This window comes from Lolium perenne, chromosome 7 (genome assembly GCF_019359855.2).
Source record: "Lolium perenne isolate Kyuss_39 chromosome 7, Kyuss_2.0, whole genome shotgun sequence".
Lineage (NCBI taxonomy): Eukaryota > Viridiplantae > Streptophyta > Magnoliopsida > Poales > Poaceae > Lolium > Lolium perenne.
Genome location: NC_067250.2, coordinates 307894047 through 307912665, shown reverse-complemented (window position 1 = coordinate 307912665; position 18619 = coordinate 307894047). Strand labels below are relative to the sequence as shown.

Sequence of the window (18619 nt, the reverse complement as noted above, 5' to 3'; positions counted from 1 at the left end):
GGGGATGCCAGGGTGATGCCACACTTGGCACATGGGTGCACCATTGCATGCCCCACACTGCCACCCTTGGAATTTACATGAATAATATGGGGTAGACCATGGTGGGTTGCACCCAGACACCCCAAATATAGGGTTTTAGGCCAAAACATGCACTTTTGGGGCAAATCAAGTGGCTGGGGATGCCAGGGTGAGGCCACATGTTGGGGGGATGACCCCCGGTATGCCAAGGGCATGCCAAACCGGATGGTATGAGCCATCAAGATACCGGTTTAATATTGATACCGGACATGGTCGTCTCTAACCAAAGATACCGGATAAAAGAATAAGATACCGGATTGAAGAGTAAACCGGATTATGATGGCTGAGTTCAACAGTGTTGGATGAAACAATCTGGTATACCATGAGGGGTATACCGGAGTAAAGGAAACCGGTGATATCAAAGATACCGGATCAAAGATACCGGATCAAAGATACCGGCATAACAGGCAAAGGTACCGGAAAACCGGTACCAGGACCACCGTAGCACGTCGGCAAGACTGGTCAAAGATCCTCTCCAGAGCTAGAAGACAAAGATGAGCTAAGCAAAGTAGCTTTAAACGAAGGGCTGACGATAAAGAAGAAGATGACGAAGAAAGAAGCCGGAGGACGTCAGCCTCCCTGATTAAAGAGGACCCCGGTGTCATCTATGATTAAAGTAGCTTTGTAAAGTAGCTTTATAAAGTAGTTTGTCTAGTCAAAGATGCCATTAGGGTTTCTTGCCCTGTAAGCCACCCTCTCCCCTATATAAGGAGAGGGGGCAGCCCTCCTTACGGGCGACGCATGACAGTAGGATTGAGACTAGGAGAGAGGCTCACCTTGTACTCCGTACCTTCTTCAACCTCTGGCCATTTTGGCTAAGTTCCAATACAGATCTTGAGTTCATACGCTCTTTCTCTCTTAACCAAACCCTCTCCCGGATCCTCTAGCGTACATTCGGCCCCAACTTAAGCCATCCTATGGCATATGCTCGTTCACCACGACGACAGTTGGCGCCCACCGTGGGGCCAGCAGCTGCGCTTGCTGGGTTCATATCCGGACGGGACCTTCTTCACCAACTCCGGCGAGCACCTCGCGTAGAGTGGCGGTGTTCCGCTCGCCGGGCAGCTTCGTCAGGCTCTTCCTCACCGGCTGCAGCGTCATCAACGAATCCCGGGGACTGCAGCATGCACGCCGGCTCTACACCAACTCTACCGTCGTGCACCCTGGCCTCGCCGATGTCTCCAACTAGACTCGGGGGCTCGCTATCGGCGGTGCGACGGCCTCCTCTGTATTCTCCACCGGCGGCATCTGCGCGGCCCGCGTCGAGCCATGCTTTGCTCCATGTGCGAGCTTATACGCGCGCCTCGTCCTCCCGGGCTCGAAGCAGCCTTGGCGACTGCGCCCTTCTCGGCAGCCCTTGCCGGCCCCTGCGCGGTCTACCCTCCGAGTCTCCCTCAACTGCGCATCTCCGTGGCGCGCCCATACGGCTCGCGAGGGCGCCGGCGCTATTTCGATCGTCGGTGCGCATCCCCGGCAGCCACGCTGGCGACATCGTCCACGCAGCTGGTCTCGCCAGCGTCCATGGCGTTCCTTCCGGCGCAATACAGCCCCGGTCCCAGCATCGACCCCTGCCGATGGCGGCGCCGCCGCGCTCCGGCGGGCTAGTCAGGACCGCGTCCTGCGCTCCTCAGATGCGCTGTGACGAAGAGTGGGTAGAAAAGTAAAGAAAGAAAAAGAAAGGAAATAAAGAGGTGGGGCCTTACTAAAAGAGAGCAGGCATCGGATGCCCTGCGCTCCTGCCACGCCACACTGAAACCAGCAGAAGGAAGAAGAGTCAAAGGAGAAAAGGAAGTGGCGGGCCCTGCTGCAAAGAAAAAGAAAAAAGAAAAAGCGTGGTGTGCCCTGCTGTATTAAGAAAAAGACAGAGCAGACGATGCTCTCTTCTGGCCTCGCTGCCAGCCAGCAGTCGAAGATTGGAAAAAGAAAGAGAAAAGGCCAAGGGGTGGGCCTCAAGTCAGGGTAAAGAAAAAGAAAGGTAGAGGAGAAGATGTTCTCTCCGTCCATGGACGGGAACAGCTCGCACGGCCGCGACTGTCGCTACTCCCGGCGTCCGCGCCGCTTCGCAGGCATCGCCGTCTACGGCATCACCGCTGCCGGTCTCCCCGCGACCGGCTTCCCCCGCCTAGCTCCCGCCGCAGCCGGCTTCGCCCCGCCGGCAAACGCCATCGCCGGCTTCGCCATGGCCGACTTCACTTTTGCCGGCTTCGCCTTGACCGGCCTTGTAGTCACCGGCTCCGACCGGCTTCGCCACATCCAGCTTTGCCTGCGACCGGCAAACAAGTAGGCGTCTCGCGTCGTCTTCGCCACCGGCATCCTCGCCTCCGGGCCCGGCCGACATCACCACCGGCATCCGCGCAGCTCCATCCTGGCCGCGCCCCTGCCGGCGTTGCCCTTTCCAGGCTTCGCCCTGGTCAAGTGCGCCACAGTCGACATCGCCAATTCCGGTACTCTGCACCTCCCGTCGTGCGAGCCGGGCCACTCTTCTCCGCCACCCCATCGTCGCCGACATTGAACAGGCCGGCATGCATGTCGTGCTGCCATCCGCGCCTTCTCCTGTCTGCGCCTCGCCGCCGGTATCAGGCGCGCCCCTGCGCCGTTCCGGTTTCATCACCGGCGTCAACGTTCCCGGCATCTCCGGTCCAAGCCGCGCTCGTCGCAGATGATTTTGCCGATTCCGGCTCTGGTTTCCATGACCGGAATAATCTGTTCCCGGCTCGCGATTTCCCGGCCTTGGCGTCCCCGAGTTGTCGGCGTCCGAGTCCGGCAGCTCACCTGTGCGCTCGTCGCAGCCATTACCGGCATGCGCCGCTCCCTCCCTGCTTGCTACAGTCCCATCAGGAGCCAGGTGACCAAAGCAAAAAAGAGGACGGTTGTTGAAAGAGTAAGAAAGGCTGCCGGCATAAGTATGCTGGCTCAAAAACTATCTCGGGTAGAACCAGATCCTATGTCGGCTGTAAAAAAAAAAAAAAAAAAAAAAAAAAAAAAAAAAAGTAGGTGCTGATATGCATATGTCGGGTGGAATTGACTATTGAGAAGGCGAAGTGCAATCCAAGTAAGAAAAAGATCGCTGCCGACATTTTTTTTTCGATAAGGGGGAAAATCCCCAGCCTCTGCATCAATCGATGCATGCGGCCCTTTATTAATCTTATTAACTTATTCAACGAATCCGAAATACAAACTTATTACAAATCATGGATCGCTAAGAGTCTCAACATGAACCAGCCATCTGAAAAAAGAAAGAAAAACAAGCCGCCACAAGATCTTCATGTGAGCCGCCTGTCAATACGCCATGCCGCGCCGTAGAAATCCCGAGCTACCGTCGCCAACCGGTTGCACCCAATATCCATGTCCTGGCGCACATCCTCCGGCTGGAGATAGGACCACATATGGATCCAATGGGTAACCAAGGGAATAACCTGCAGAAAAGATGGGAAGCTTTTTTTGTTAAAGACAAAATCATTCCGGACGTTCCAGATTGCCCAAAACAAAGCGCTCACTCCAACTCTAATAAGACCTTTTTCCTTTTTAGACACCCCAGATAACCAGTTTCCAAACAAAGTTGAGACATTCTTAGGGGATGGGATCTTAAAAGTCAAATACATAATGCGCCAAAGCACTTTTGCAAAAGGGCAATCGAAAAAAAGATGTTGTATTGTCTCATCTTGATCACAGAAACAACATTTAGCGCATCCCTGCCAATTACGCTTTTTTAAATTATCTTTTGTCAAAATAACCTTCTTTTGAAGGAACCACAAAAAAATCCTGATTTTAAGTGGAACCTTAATCTTCCAAATATATTTTTTAAAATTACCTACTGGAGCATCGAGCAAATCAAGATACATGGACTTAACTGAGAACAGGACCCATTTGTGAGATTCCATTTAAAAATGTCATTACTATCCGTGAGATGGACTTCCATAAGACGAGTGACAAGATGTACCCATCTATCCCACCTATAGCCAACAAGTGCTCGCCTAAAACCTATGTTTAAAGGGATCACACCCATCACCTGAGCTACTGAAACATTCGACCTATTTACTATACGATACAACGAGGGGTATTGGTCACAAAGGGGTCTATCCCCAATCCAGACATCTTCCCAGAACCTAGTGTTATGCCCATTTCCCACCTCCATCGTCCCTCTCATGAAGAAATCATCCTTTACCTTCATCAACCCTTTCCAGAAAGGGGAATCTGTTGGTCTCACAGAAACTTGAGATAGTGTTTGATCCTTAAGGTATTTATTTTGCAGAAGTTCTTGCCAAACACCCCTTTCATTAATAAGTTTGAATAACCACTTGCTAATCAAACTCTTATTTTTTAACTCAAGCACCTCTACACCTAGCCCTCCCTGACTCTTGGGTCTGCATATCATATCCCATTTTGTCAATCTGTACTTCCTCTTGTGTCCATCACCTTGCCAAAAGAACCGGGACCGGAAAAAATCTAATCTTTTTCTAACCCCAATCGGAACCTCAAAAAAGGATAGCATAAACATTGGCAAACTCGTGAGGACAGAGTTAATAAGAGTTAAACGATCCCCATAGGAAAGCATCTTACCCGCCCAACAACTAAATTTTTTCTCAAACCGATCCTCCACCGGTTTCCATTCGCCATTTGTTAGCTTTCTAAAATGGATGGGAATTCCCAAATATCTAAATGGCAGAGAGCCAATATCACATCCAAACAAAGTTTTATATTCTGTCTGGAGGTCCTTTGCCCGTCCAAAACAAAATAGCTCGCTCTTGTGAAAATTAATTTTCAGGCCGGACAATTGTTCAAAAATGCATAGAACCAATTTCATATTCAGTGCTTTGTCTAAATCGTGTTCCATGAAAAGTATAGTGTCATCCGCATACTGCAAAATTGAGAGGCCACCCTCGACTAAATGAGGGATAAGTCCACTAACTTGATCATCCTCTTTTGCTCTCTGAATCATAATGGCGAGCATATCGGCGACTATATTAAACAAGATAGGAGATAGCGGATCACCCTGACGAAGTCCCTTCTTAGTCTGAAAATAGTGACCTATGTCATCATTCACCCTAATACCTACACTGCCTTTCTCAACATATCTTTGCACCCATTGGCACCATGTTGGGTCGAAACCCTTCATTCGCATTGTCTGCTGCAAAAACTCCCAATTAACCTTGTCGTATGCCTTTTCAAAATCAATTTTAAATAAAACCCCATCCATTTTCTTCCTATTAAGTTCATGAATGGTCTCATGAAGTATTAGCACACCCTCTAAGATATGTCTTCCTGGCATAAAAGCAGTTTGTGTTGGTTGTACTACGCTCTCTGCAATACCCGTCACCCTATTAGTGCCAACTTTTGTAAAAACCTTAAAGCTAACATTAAGGAGGCAAATAGGACGATATTGCTGGATTTGGACTGCATCTTCTTTTTTAGGAAGTAGAATAATCGTTCCAAAGTTTAAATGGAATAGAGGTAGGTCACCATTTTGAAAGGAGACAAACATCTCCATGAGGTCCACTTTAATTAGTTCCCAGAAGTGTTGATAGAATTCAGCTGGAAATCCATCAGGTCCCGGGGCTTTATTCTTTTCCATTTGAAAGATAGCCTCATGGACTTCATTTTCAGAGAATGGGGCAGTCAAGATACTATTCTCTTCTGCCGAAATTTGCGGTATATCCTGATTTCTCGTTTCCTCCATACTACAAGTGCTCACCATAGGGGGTCCGAATAACATCTTATAATATTCAGAAATATAGTTCTTAATGTTTTCCTGCCCAATAATCGTCCCTTCGTCTTGCTCAAGTTGGAAAATCTTTTTCCTCCTATGTTTCCCATTAGCTATAAGGTGAAAATATCTAGTATTGTCCCCCCCTTCCTGTATATGTTTAACTTTGGCTCGTTGTGCCCACTTTGACTCCTCATCACGACGTAACTTGGCAATAGCATCCTGAGCATTGCGCAAAGACCGACACTCCTCGTCGTCTAGAGGAGAAGATTCAGCTTTACAATCCAGATTGTCAATGATGCTAAGTAAGTGTTCTTTCTCGGCTTTATAAGAACCACAAAGGTTTTTTGCCCAGCCCCGCAAAAACTGTCTAAGATGTCTAATCTTGTTCTGCCATTTCTCCATCGGATTGGAACCAGATGATATGGATGTCCACTCATGAACAACCATCTCCGCGAACCCGTCATGTTTCAGCCAAGCCAACTCAAACGAAAAATGGAACTTATTCCCTTTAAAAGCTTGGTCCCCCGAGTCCAAAAGCAAAGGAGTATGATCTGATCTGATCTAGTGAGGGCTCTCACCGAGACCAAAGGAAACTTCTGCTCCCAAGAAACAGAAGCAAGAACTCTATCTAACTTCTCATAAGTTGGAGTATCACGACGGTTAGCCCAAGTAAACTGTCGACCCGAAAGGACTATCTCTCGCAAGTCTAGACTTTCAATGATGGCATTGAACAAAAAGGGCCACCTCGCATTAAAGTTGTCATTGTTTTTCTCTTCTTTTCGACGAATAATATTAAAGTCCCCCCCTACCAGAATCGGCAAAGCCTCATTCTCACAAATACGGACAAGCTCGGCTAGGAATTCAGGTTTATGCTCATCTTGAGCCGCCCCATATACCGCTACAAGAGCCCAACGAAAGTGATCAACTTTAGACTTAACATAAAATTTGACGCACCTATCACCCGCCATAACTTGCTGTACCTCTAAAGAGCTTGCATTAACCCCAACAAGAATACCTCCAGAGCGCCCAATCGGGGGAAGACAATACCACTGAAAGTCTTGTCCCCCAGAAATATTATTCAGAAAAGGGGTCGAGAAATTATCTCTCCCCGTCTCTATAATCACAAAAAAGTCTAGTTTGTGTTCAAAGATGGCTTCCCGCACAAACCTATGTTTCTTTGGATCTTTGAATCCATCACTATTCCAAAAAATACCTTTCATTGATACTGAAAATTTAAACAGATGGTTTCGATTTCTTACTCAATCGTACACTTCGACGCACTATCTTAGGCACCACTTTTTCTCTTCTCGTATAAACTCTTAAAGGTTTCCCTTCCCGTACAGGTTCTTTCTCCTCTGTGAGCAACTGTGTATTATCGGCCAAAGCCATTGCAAAAGCAGAAGCTTGTTCTAAAGCCTCAGATTGTAAGGATTCATCATCTTTACTAACCTCCGCTAAATTCTTTTTTATCATTATGAGGGTTCTATTGTTATCAACTTCTTTGATTTTTTTAATAGTACTAGATATTTGAGAAGGAGAAGACCCCAATGAAACCCCCAACTTATTTACTCTTTGCTTAAAAATCTCATCTGGGATGGAACTTAAAGAATATTTGGAGGGAGATGAAGTACCTAAAAATGCTGGGCCGTCCTTGGCCTTTGCCAAATTTTGAGCCCTCTCCATATGTGTAGCGTCAGCATCACTTTGATGCATAATTCGTTTGCTTGACCTAGATCCCATCACCGGTGGAGCAACACCACCAAAAGCCACCACCTTGTCAACCGAACACCGTCCCCCGAGGAAAACTCCAGTGCCAATTCCAGTATTAGCTTGAGCAACAGAAACATGTGAAGAAACATGAGTATCCGAAAGAGCAGATGGAGTAACAATATCACATGCGATTTTAGAACAGAAAGAAGATGTATAAACGCATGCAGTATTAGGAGTCACTTGCTCCTTACAAGACTCTGAATTAGTACCTTTGTAACCAGATGAAACAACCTTGGGAGTACTACTAGCAATTTCAGGAGATGTCGTATCATATGTCACATGGGGATTATCTTCGGGGCCATGTGAAAAAGCAGAAACTGCCGCAGGAGAAAAATCCTCTGGTTTCCCATTCGACCTATGTACCGCATCCGAACTAAATCCCATGCTTGATGTCTCCCTGGCTTCCATGGCAATAGGCTGCAGCATCTCTGTTGTTTCCTCGGCAGAGAGGCCCAGTGTAGTTTCCGCCGAACAAACAGACACAGTGGGCATCATTATCAATTTTACCGCTGCATTAGTGACATGTGTTTCCCTCTTCATGGCGATTACAGAATTAACATTCAAAGGGGGCAGCGGCGACGGCAGCCCATCCTCGTCCTCCTCATCACAGTCAGACCATAATTTACGCGGAACCAAACTAGACACCTTGCTTGCTGACCAGGATTTGACATCACCAATATCAGCCCAGTCACAATCAATCTGACCAACTTTGAACACCGGCAGAGAGCATCCCTTAGCTGAAGTATGCTGTTGGCTGTTATGAACCGGTGGATCTTGATTTGGTAAAGATGTGGAATTAGCCCCACCACTAGAAGGCTGATCTTTACCCTTTGGTGTCTCCTTTCCCTTTACCTCATCGTTGGTAGCATCATCACTAGAAGGTGCATCACTCATAAGAACATCCTCCTTAATCTTTGTAAGGTCTGATTCAAGCTTAAAAATGAGCCCATACCCCTGCCCATCATACATGTGATCCACCGTAGTAGTTGGAATATGTTCAACTCGAGTGACCTCCACAAGCATTCTCACTGTGGTGTGAGCCCTAGTTCACCACGACGACACCACACTTGGCACATGGGTGCACCATTGCATGCCCCACACTGCTACCCTTGGAATTTACATGAATAATATGGGGTAGACCATGGTGAGTTGCACCCAGACACCCCAAATATAGGGTTTTAGGCCAAAACATGCACTTTTGGGCAAATCAAGTGGCTGGGGATGCCAGGGTGAGGCCACACTTGGCACATGGGTGCACCAATGCATACCCCACACTGCCACCCTTGGAATTTACATGAATAATATGGGGTAGACCATGGTGAGTTGCACCCAGACACCCCAAATATAGGGTTTTAGGCCAAAACATGCACTTTTGTGGCAAATCAAGTGGCTGGGGATGCAAGGGTGAGGCCACACTTGGCACATGGGTGCACCAATGCATGCCCCACACTGCTACCCTTGGAATTTACATGAATAATATGGGGTAGACCATGGTGAGTTGCACCCAGACACCCCAAATATAGGGTTTTAGGCCAAAGCATGCACTTTTGGGGCAAATCAAGTGGCTGGGGATGCCAGGGTGAGGCCACACTTGGCACATGGGTGCACCAATGCATGCCCCACACTGCCACCCTTGGAATTTACATGAATAATATGGGGTAGACCTTGGTGGGTTGCACCCAGACACCCCAAATATAGGGTTTTAGGCCAAAACATGCACTTTTGGGGCAAATCAAGTGGCTGGGGATGCCAGGGTGAGGCCACACTTGGCACATGGGTGCACCAATGCATGCCCCAAACTGCTACCCTTGGAATTTACATGAATAATATGGGGTAGACCATGGTGGGTTGCACCCAGACACCCCAAATATAGGGTTTTAGGCCAAAACATGCACTTTTGGGGCAAATCAAGTGGCTGGGGATGCCAGGGTGAGGCCACACTTGGCACATGGGTGCACCAATGCATGCCCCACACTGCTACCCTTGGAATTTACATGAATAATATGGGGTAGACTGACAAGGTATCAACTTGTCAATGCCTATGGATTGTAGGCTAGGGTTTAGTTGGAAGTAGAGGGCAAGTAGATCTCGAAGGTTTCAGCCGAAAAGTACTCGACGATTATGAAAACTAGGGTTTGTAACAATGATTCGATGATCTCTTCGTCCCTCGACTCCCCCTTTATATAGGAGGCGGAGCCGAGGGTTTCGTTTTGTACAAGTTACAGAGTCCGGGACGGTTTCTAACTCATCCCGCCAGATTACAAATAACACTTCCTATTACAACTCTAACTTTCCTTAATATATCTTGGGCTCCCGGATCTTCTTATTCTTTGGGTAGTGGGCCTTCTGTAATCCCCGGGTACTATCTTCGGCAGGCCCATTTGGGATGCCTATGTTAGTAGCCCCCGAGATTTTGCTTGAATCGTAGAATCAGGGAAAATCTCCACTGTTTATTTTTATTCAAGAGCTTTAACTTTTTTATATTTATTCACATAAAATTCTATATTGTACAGGGATAATGGTAGTTGGGGCTAGTTCATCTGACGGATCAGGTACTAGTTAACTGCTCTTGTGGCAATCCGCAAAAACCTACTTCAAGATCACGTCCCTGGACATGATCTCGGGATACTGGTGTAAACTTCGACAGGTGCCACTTAAGGTCTTACCATTCTGTCAAGTCCCAGTCAAATTTATCGAGTACCTAACGCGTCCGTTAGGATTTTTCTTCGTATCTGTTGATACGGATAAAAGTAGCAGAGCGCAGTCTTCGGCGATGCCACGCCCAGCAGAACGGATCTGGGGTCTTACCTTCGCAAATTTGCGGCATTCAGAAATTGATCGCAACTTTGGCGTTCTGAGAATATATTGTCGAGTGCTTTTCCGGCTGTTGGAATGGCACATTTTATCGAGTCAAATATGACTTATATTGCTCTCCCGATGGGAGTATATGTAGAGTTAATTATAACTCGAAATATACTCTTTTGCTTTTCTATCTTTCTTTTTTAATTTCATCGGGCACGCGAACAGCGTTCCCGATGGGAGTAGCCCCCGAGTCTACAGCCAAGAACTTGTGCTTGGTTGTAGGCTCAACATTTTAGTCCACCTTATCGCTATAGTGTCATTATTTCCCGATATGATCTTCTTTTCATCTCTCGGGTGCGCGAACAGCGCTCCCGATGGGAGTAGCCCCCAAGGCTACAACCAAGGACTTGTGCTTGGTTGTAGGCTCCCGCAATTTCTATACTGCCATACTCGAAATTTTACTTTTGTCGAAGTAGCCCCCGAGCATTTGGGCAAAAACTTGTATTTGATCAAAGGCTCCCGAAGTATTCAATGACTTCTCCTATCGCCAATCTTCTTTTATTTTTCTTGTAGGCATGCTTCCCTTAGTCAAATTTACTTCATCTCTGTTAATAGTCGTGATTTTTCTGCCTTGTGGGTCCATTGTTTCCACCACGTTGACACGTCGTGCAAGTGGGGGACACACGTCCTCCGCTTTTCCCGGCGCACGTCTTTATGCTTTGTTCTATTCCATCTCAGTAAAAATACCTTTTTACCCTTTATCTACAAGATCTTTTTTCACCACACGATTTCTTCATCCAACGGTTCATTGCTTCGCCCAATTCTTATATAAACCTTTCTTCAACCTCCGTTCGCTCCTTCGCTTGCGCCGCACATCTGTTCCCCTTTGCAAAAACTTCCACTGCGCCCAATTCTCTTTGATCTCACCCACGCACGAACTTTGCTTTTCCAGTGCCGTTGATGCCACCGCGCACGCGACTCACTCGCCACAGTACTCCAGAGTCCAAGATGGCCGCTGAAGATCTTGAGTGGGAGAGATCTAAAATCTCCAACCAAGACGTCAACATGCTGAAGAGGCTTGGCCTGATGAAGAAAGAGGACGCCATCCGCTTTCCCAGCGAAGAAAGCTACCCAAACCGTCCAATGGAGTACCGGGTTAGTTTCGTTGATCACCTCATCCGCGGCCTTTCTGCCCCAATTCACGATTTCCTCCGCGGCCTTCTTTTTGTTTATGGGATTCGGCTGCACCAGTTGACCCCCAATTCCATCCTCCATGTCTCCATTTTTATCACGCTGTGTGAATGCTTCCTTGGAATCCCTCCTAGCTGGGCTCTTTGGAAACGCATTTTCTGCCTCCACCGCAATGGCTCCCACAACGCCACCTATAACATAGGCGGCGTTGTTATCTGTGTCCGAACTGACGTTGATTACTTCGACGTCAAATTTCCTGATTCTGTCCAAGGATGGCGCAAAAGGTGGCTCTACATACACGAAGAAAGTGCCAATTCTATTGAGCACAACATAGTCCCTTTCGACGGAAGTGCCAAAATTCAACGCCGCCGCTCCTGGGATGCTGAAGCTTCCGAAGAAGAGAAAAAGGCGACAGAAGCACTTATGTCTCGCATTCATCAGCTTCAAAATACTCGAGGCAAAGAGCTGTCTGGTGTTCAAATCACTGCCTACTTCCTTAGGATTAGAGTGCAGCCTCTTCAGGCTCGCAAAAATCCCCTTTGGACGTATGCTGGTGAAAACGACGCCAATAGGCTCTCCAATGATCTTTCTGCAAAGGACTTGGAGAAGCTGATTCGGAGAATTTCCCGTTTGAACAAGAAGGATCCTATTCCCTCCTCTTGCCGCGTGGTACCATACAGCTCCGCCAATCCTCTCCCCGAGGTATTTTGTCTTCCCGAATTTTTGTCTTGTTCCGAACTTTCCCTGTATCTCATTGTATTGATATTTCTCTAATTTTTCTTTTGTCGCTATTTTCCTGCAGAACCATCCTACTATGGCTTATCTTCCTCCTCTTCCTGAGGATGGAGAAGTCGAAGAACAAGCTATCGTTGCCGAAGACAACCAAGGTTCTTCTCTTCCTGAAAGTGAAGTCGCAGGTTCTCACAAATCTGCGGCTTCCCATGAAAAAGAAGTTGAATCTGACGCCAGTGAGTCGACGCAATCCCTTCCTCCTGCTGTTTCCCCAAGGAACAAAAGGAAAAGGAATGACGCCGAGGATTCTGGCACTTCTAAAGCCGAAAAAGTTGTTCCTTCTCGTCCGAAGGCAGCTTATGATCCTTATATTGAATCCCTCGTCAGCTCGTAAGTCATTTTTATTTCTCCTTTTTTCTGTACTCGAAATGTTTATCTTGTCTTGCTTTTTATGCTGTCGATTTTTAATCAACAGTGATGACGAGGAAGAAGTACCAACTGTTGACGTAGCTCCTCGAACAAGCACGTCACATACTGTACTTGCCTCAGACACGCTAGTTGAAGGAGAAGAATCTTCGCCTCCTCAACGAAACGTCGTCACCATAACTCCGCCAGCAAGCCCCCTTGCTCCTTCACCAAAAAGGACAAGGATTGAAACAATTCTTGAACCTGCCCCTCAATTGGGCAGCTCTTCGACCCTGCTCTTGGATGATGTAAGTTTGTCGATATCTATATTTCCTCTATTTTGCTTTTTCGCGCCTTCACTCTTTTTTCATGCCGATGTTTCTCTTGCTGTGTTCTTCTTTGATAGCCCATGATCAAAGATCTTATCCGCATCGGATCCCAATTCATTGGGTACCGTGAATATGCCAGCAGAACCGAAGGTAACAACTTTTATACTTGCCGTTCTTTCTGACTTTTTGCTCCTGTTGTTTGTCGCGATTTTTGATCTTTCTCCCCCTCTTTTTTTTATATCTCGACAGAAAAACTTGCAGAGGCCAACAAACGTGCCGACGCACTTGCTCAAAAACTGGAGCAAAGTGAGGCGGCTCGCAAGAAAGCCGAACTTGTTGCTAGCGAAGCCAAAGCCGAGGCTGATGAAGCCAAAGCAAAAGCTGCTAGTGTCGAGGAACTACAGAAAAGACTTGAGGATGCTGAATCTGCTTTAAACGAGCATAAAGCTGCACAAGCTGCTCGTGAACAAGGGATCCTCAAGCGCCTGAAATCACAAAGTCGACGCACTCATAGTAATACCATTGATCCCTTCTATTTTTATGAGAACCGCTGTTTCTTGTTGTTGACCAACGTTTTGTTTCCTGTGGCAGACCAAACAAACCAAGATTTTGATCTGGAGAATCCCGTGAATGACCCTCTCCTTGATGCACTTTCTTATCTGGAGCTTCATGGGTCCGAAATTCGTGAAGGCGTGGCAAATGCTAATGCAGGATTGTCGACGCTGTTCCCCTACTTCTTCCCGAAGAAAGAGGAGCCCCCGACTTTCCTTACCCTTGCCAAGAGCTTCAATTCATCAGAAGACCTTGGACTGAAGATGCGTCAGGAAAACATGAAGATTGATGTCGAAAGCACTGTTGCCCTGGTTGCTGACAGCCAACAGACTGTTGATTGGACGAAAGTTGGCGACACCGATCAGATAGAGCAATCAAGATGGAGGTCGCTGATTAAGGCAGCCAAGCCCAACACGAAGAAAATCTTGGCTTATCTCGGGATCAAACCAGCTTCGACTCCTAGCTCATCAAGGCCGGAGGTCTAGTTGCATGCCTCTTTGTTTTTCTTTCTCTGTTTCTTTTGCTCTTGTCGCCAAAGTAGTTATCTGGCGACACGTACTTCCTTAGCTCCACTGTAAGGCCTTTGTAATTATTCCGAAAGATTAATGAAAACTCTGTCTTTTGCTTGTTGATTGATGTTGTCTTTTTTTTTTGTTAAATTTCAGTTGGTATTTGATAACTATACTCCATCTTCCGCTCCTTCCAATGTTTCGCCTTCTTCTTCTCGCTCAAGGAGAACTCTTGCTGATGCTACACCTGTCGAAGATTCCTTGCCGCGAGAATTGGACGAACTTCGGCAGCAACTTCAGTATGCAAAGAAGCAAACACTTGTAATGATGGAAAAATCTCGTAAGTCATCTGAAGCCGAAAAAATTGCACTTCAGCAAGCTCGCGAGGCTGTGGCTGCTAAGGAAATCGCTGCTTCCGAGGCTGAAAAGGCGACTACTCGAGAAAATTTCATGCTCGAGTTAATGAATGAAGCCAGTGCGGATATGTCGGGTATGCTTGTTTCATCCTCAATATCTTCCGTCTTCATGCTACGTCTCTTAAAGTTTTCTGCTCCGTTGTTTTAATAGGTTCCTTTACTGATGCTGTTGCCGAAGAAGAGAGGGTAAATACTAGGACAAACCTCCTTGTTAACCTTTCCCTTGATCATGGTTCTCTGTTTTGGGCTACCCCAGAGAGGACCCGCCAGATTGTCAGATTTCAGGATCGCGCCTCTCAAACTCGCGACTTCCTTGACTTCTGTACCAAGACTCTGTCTATGGTTTATAACTCCATGTTTCCTCGGAACGTTCAACCAAAAACTCTTCCCGAGTTAATGGAGAAATTTAAAGATGCCCACAGGATCCATGATTTTGTCAGAGCTCAACTGGTAGCTGGCGCCAGATTTGCTCTTATCATGCTTCAGATCTGCCACTCAAATCTTGACCTGACCCAAGTTGTTGCGAAAGTTCATGAGAAGGTAAAGCGCCGAAGAGTTGGTGTCGACCGAATTAACACGAAGGTTTCGCCTATAGCCGAAGAAATGATTGAAGACCTTCTTCGGATGGATGCCGACTTTTTTGCAGATGGTCATTATGCTGATTTTCTTGGCGCTGCTCCTGAAGAAAACAGAATTACCCTTGATGACATATTGAATCATGACTAATTAGTTTCCTTTGGTAGATAACTCTTCTTTGTAACCCATGATTGTGATTATATTGTGAAACAATCATCATATTTCTATATTTGTCTAGCCCCCAAGTGTTTCGGTGGCTATTTACTGTATTTGTATATTGCGAGGTTCTGAACCAAGGCATTTATTTAATATGTATTTATGGCGAATATCAGCCCCCGAGCTTCTTTGTTGAGTACTATTTTGTATTTTTATTGACTCACGCGGTATTTTAATACCAAGGCAAGGCTTTTCGAGGGACTATATTGAAATTCGTCGGGTCGGAGACTTTGAGCATGTCGATAAAGAGAAGTTATATTGACACTATCTTTATTATATTGCAGCACCGCGAGCCCGCCTCATTAAAAACCTTTCCCGGCCCCACTCGGTGCCCCGAAAAAGGAAAAGAGTGCGTCTGAAAACTCGCGGGCGTTTCAGTACATTGAAGTTTTACAAGGACTATATTTTAACTCTAGGCATAGAAACGCCTGAGTTGCGCCACGTTCCAGGGGTTTTGCTCCTCTACCCCTGTCTTCTTGTCCTTTATCCTGTATGCTCCTCCTCCGATTACTTCCGTGACAATGTAAGGGCCAAGCCATGGTGACTCGAGTTTTTCATGACTTTTTTGCGTGAGCCGAAGAACTAGGTCTCCCACCTGAAAAGATCTTGGCCGCAAACGTCGACTGTGGTAATTCTTCAAGTCCTGTTGGTATTTGGTTACCCGAGACAATACTTCATCTCTAGCTTCATCAAGTGCATCGACGTCATCTTCTAGCGCTTTTCTCGACACCTCTTCATCATATTCTACGACTCGTGGAGAGTCATGCTCTATCTCGATTGGCAATACTGCTTCCGCTCCATGAACCAAGAAGAACGGAGTTTCTTGTGTTGCTGTGTTTGGTGTTGTTCGTATGCTCCATAATACACTGGGCAACTCCTCTGGCCAGGTGTGTTGAGCTTTCTCCAGTGGCGCTAATAAGCGTTTCTTAATGTCGTTGCAGATGATTCCATTAGCTTTCTCGACTTGGCCGTTGGTCTGCGGGTGCGCAACTGACGCAAAGTGTAATTTGATACCCACTTCTTTGCAATAATCTTTGAATTCGTGGGATGTGAAGTTGCTGCCATTGTCTGTGACGATGCTATGGGGCACTCCAAATCTGAAGACGAGGCCTTTTATGAATTTTACTGCGGATGCTCCGTCTGGTGAGTTTATCGGCTTCGCTTCTATCCACTTTGTAAATTTGTCGACAGCTACTAGCATGTACTCCTTTCCTCCTGGCCAGGATTTGTGTAGCTTGCCCACCATATCAAGTCCCCATTGGGCAAAGGGCCATGACAATGGTATTGGTGTTAGTTCTGCTGCTGGAGAGTGAGATTTTGCGGCAAACCTTTGACACGCGTCGCAAGTTCTTACTATTTCCTTGGCGTCCTCGATTGCCGTCAACCAATAGAATCCTGCCCGAAAAACCTTGGCTGCAATAGCTCGACTACTCGCGTGGTGGCCACATATTCCTTCGTGTACATCCTTCAGAATTATTCTTCCTTCTTCGGGTGTGACACACCTTTGCAAGACTCCTGAAATACTTCGCTTGTACAATTCTCCTTTGATCACCGTGAAAGCTTTAGAGCGTCGAATTACTCGCCTTGCCTCGACTGGATCATCGGGTATTTCTTTCCTGAGGATGTATGATATATATGCTTGCATCCAAGGAACTTGTACCATCATTACAAGCTCTTGGTCCTCTTCATCCTCCGTGGTTTCTGTGAGGGGTGTCGAAGTTTTCTCTTCTTTTGATTTTTTCTGCGCCTTTTTTGGCTTCGTGGATCTCTCCGCTATTTCTTCCCAAAATACTCCTGGCGGGATTGGAAGGCACTGCGACCCGATGTTTGCGAGGACGTCAGCTTCATCGTTGCTCAATCTACTGATGTGATTTACCTCGCATCCATCAAATAACTTCTCGAGCTCATTATACACCTCCTTGTATGCTACCATGCTATCATTGACTGCGTCACATTGGTTCATAACTTGCTGAGCCACCAATTGTGAGTCGCCAAAGATTTTTAATCGAGTTGCACCGCAAGCTTTCGCCATCTTCATCCCGTGTATGAGAGCTTCATATTCTGCTTCATTGTTAGATGCGTTAGGGAACGTCATCCGAAGGATGTACTTCAACTTGTCGCCTTCAGGTGATATGAGTACTACTCCTGCGCCAGCTCCTTCTAGTCTTTTGGACCCATCAAAGTTCATGGTCTAGGTTCTCGACAGGTCTGGGGGTCCTGTGTTTTGCAACTCCATCCACTCTGCGATGAAGTCCGGCAGAACTTGCGACTTGATTGCTTTTCTTTTTTCATACGTGATGTCCTGAGGGGAAAGTTCTATTCCCCAAAGGGAGACACGACCCGTAGCTTTTGGATTGTTTAGTATATTTGACAAGGGAGCTTCATTGACCACTATGATCGGGTGTGCCGAAAAATAGTGGGGCAATTTTCGTGCTGTTGTGAACACTCCATATGCTAGCTTCTGGTACTGAGGGTACCTTTGTTTTGAGGGCGATAAAACTTCGCTGACGAAGTATACTGGCCTCTGCACGCCGTGGAGTTTTCCTTCTTCCTCCCTTTCGACAACTAGCACCGTGCTCACCACTTGGGGCGTGGCTGCGATATACAGCAGGAGAGGTTCCTTTTCCTTCGGCGCCACCAAAATTGGTGGTGTCGAGATTGTGCGCTTCAAATCCTCGAAAGCTCTGTCGGCCTCTTCGTTCCACTGGAATTTATCTCCTTGCTTTATCAGAGCGTAGAATGGTAACGCTTTTTCTCCCAACCTGGCGACGAATCTGCTCAAAGCTGCGACTCACCCAGTTAGCTGTTGTATTTCTTTCAACTTTGTTGGCTTTCTCATTGTTACGATAGCTTGTATTTTATCGGGATTTGCTTCAATCCCTCTTGCTGAGACTAGAAACCCCAGAAGTTCTCCTGCTGGGACGCCAAAGGAACACTTCGTCGGGTTCAACTTCAGGCAGAATTTGTCGAGGTTATCAAAAGTTTCCTTGAGATCCTCGATCAATGTTGTCCCCTTTTTTGACGTTATGACGACATCGTCGATGTATACTTGCACGTTTTTCCCAATCTGTGTCGCCAAACACTTCTGCATCATCCTCTGATATGTTGCTCCCGCGTTTTTTAAACCGAAAGGCATTGTTCTGTAACAGAACACGCCGTAAGGTGTTATGAACGCTGTTTTGGCCTCGTCTTCTTCTTTCAATCTGATCTGGTTATAACCAGAATATGCGTCCAGGAAGGAAAGACGTTCACATCCAGCCGTGGAGTCGATAATTTGATCGATCCTCGGGAGGGGAAAGTGATCCTTTGGACAATGTTTATTGAGACACGTAAAGT

General features: G+C 46.8%; 1 protein-coding gene across 1 annotated transcript; it reads right to left on the bottom strand.

Moving 5' to 3' along the window:
- Nucleotides 1–3357: 3357 nt before the first annotated feature.
- On the bottom strand, nucleotides 3358–8583 carry LOC139834015 (uncharacterized). Its single transcript, XM_071824398.1, has 3 exons — nucleotides 7765–8583; nucleotides 7417–7614; nucleotides 3358–3494 (listed from the first exon to the last, which is right to left on the bottom strand). Exons 1-3 carry the CDS (start codon nucleotides 8576–8578, stop codon nucleotides 3358–3360), a joined length of 1149 nt encoding a protein of 382 aa, XP_071680499.1. The 5' UTR covers nucleotides 8579–8583.
- Nucleotides 8584–18619: the final 10036 nt, after the last annotated feature.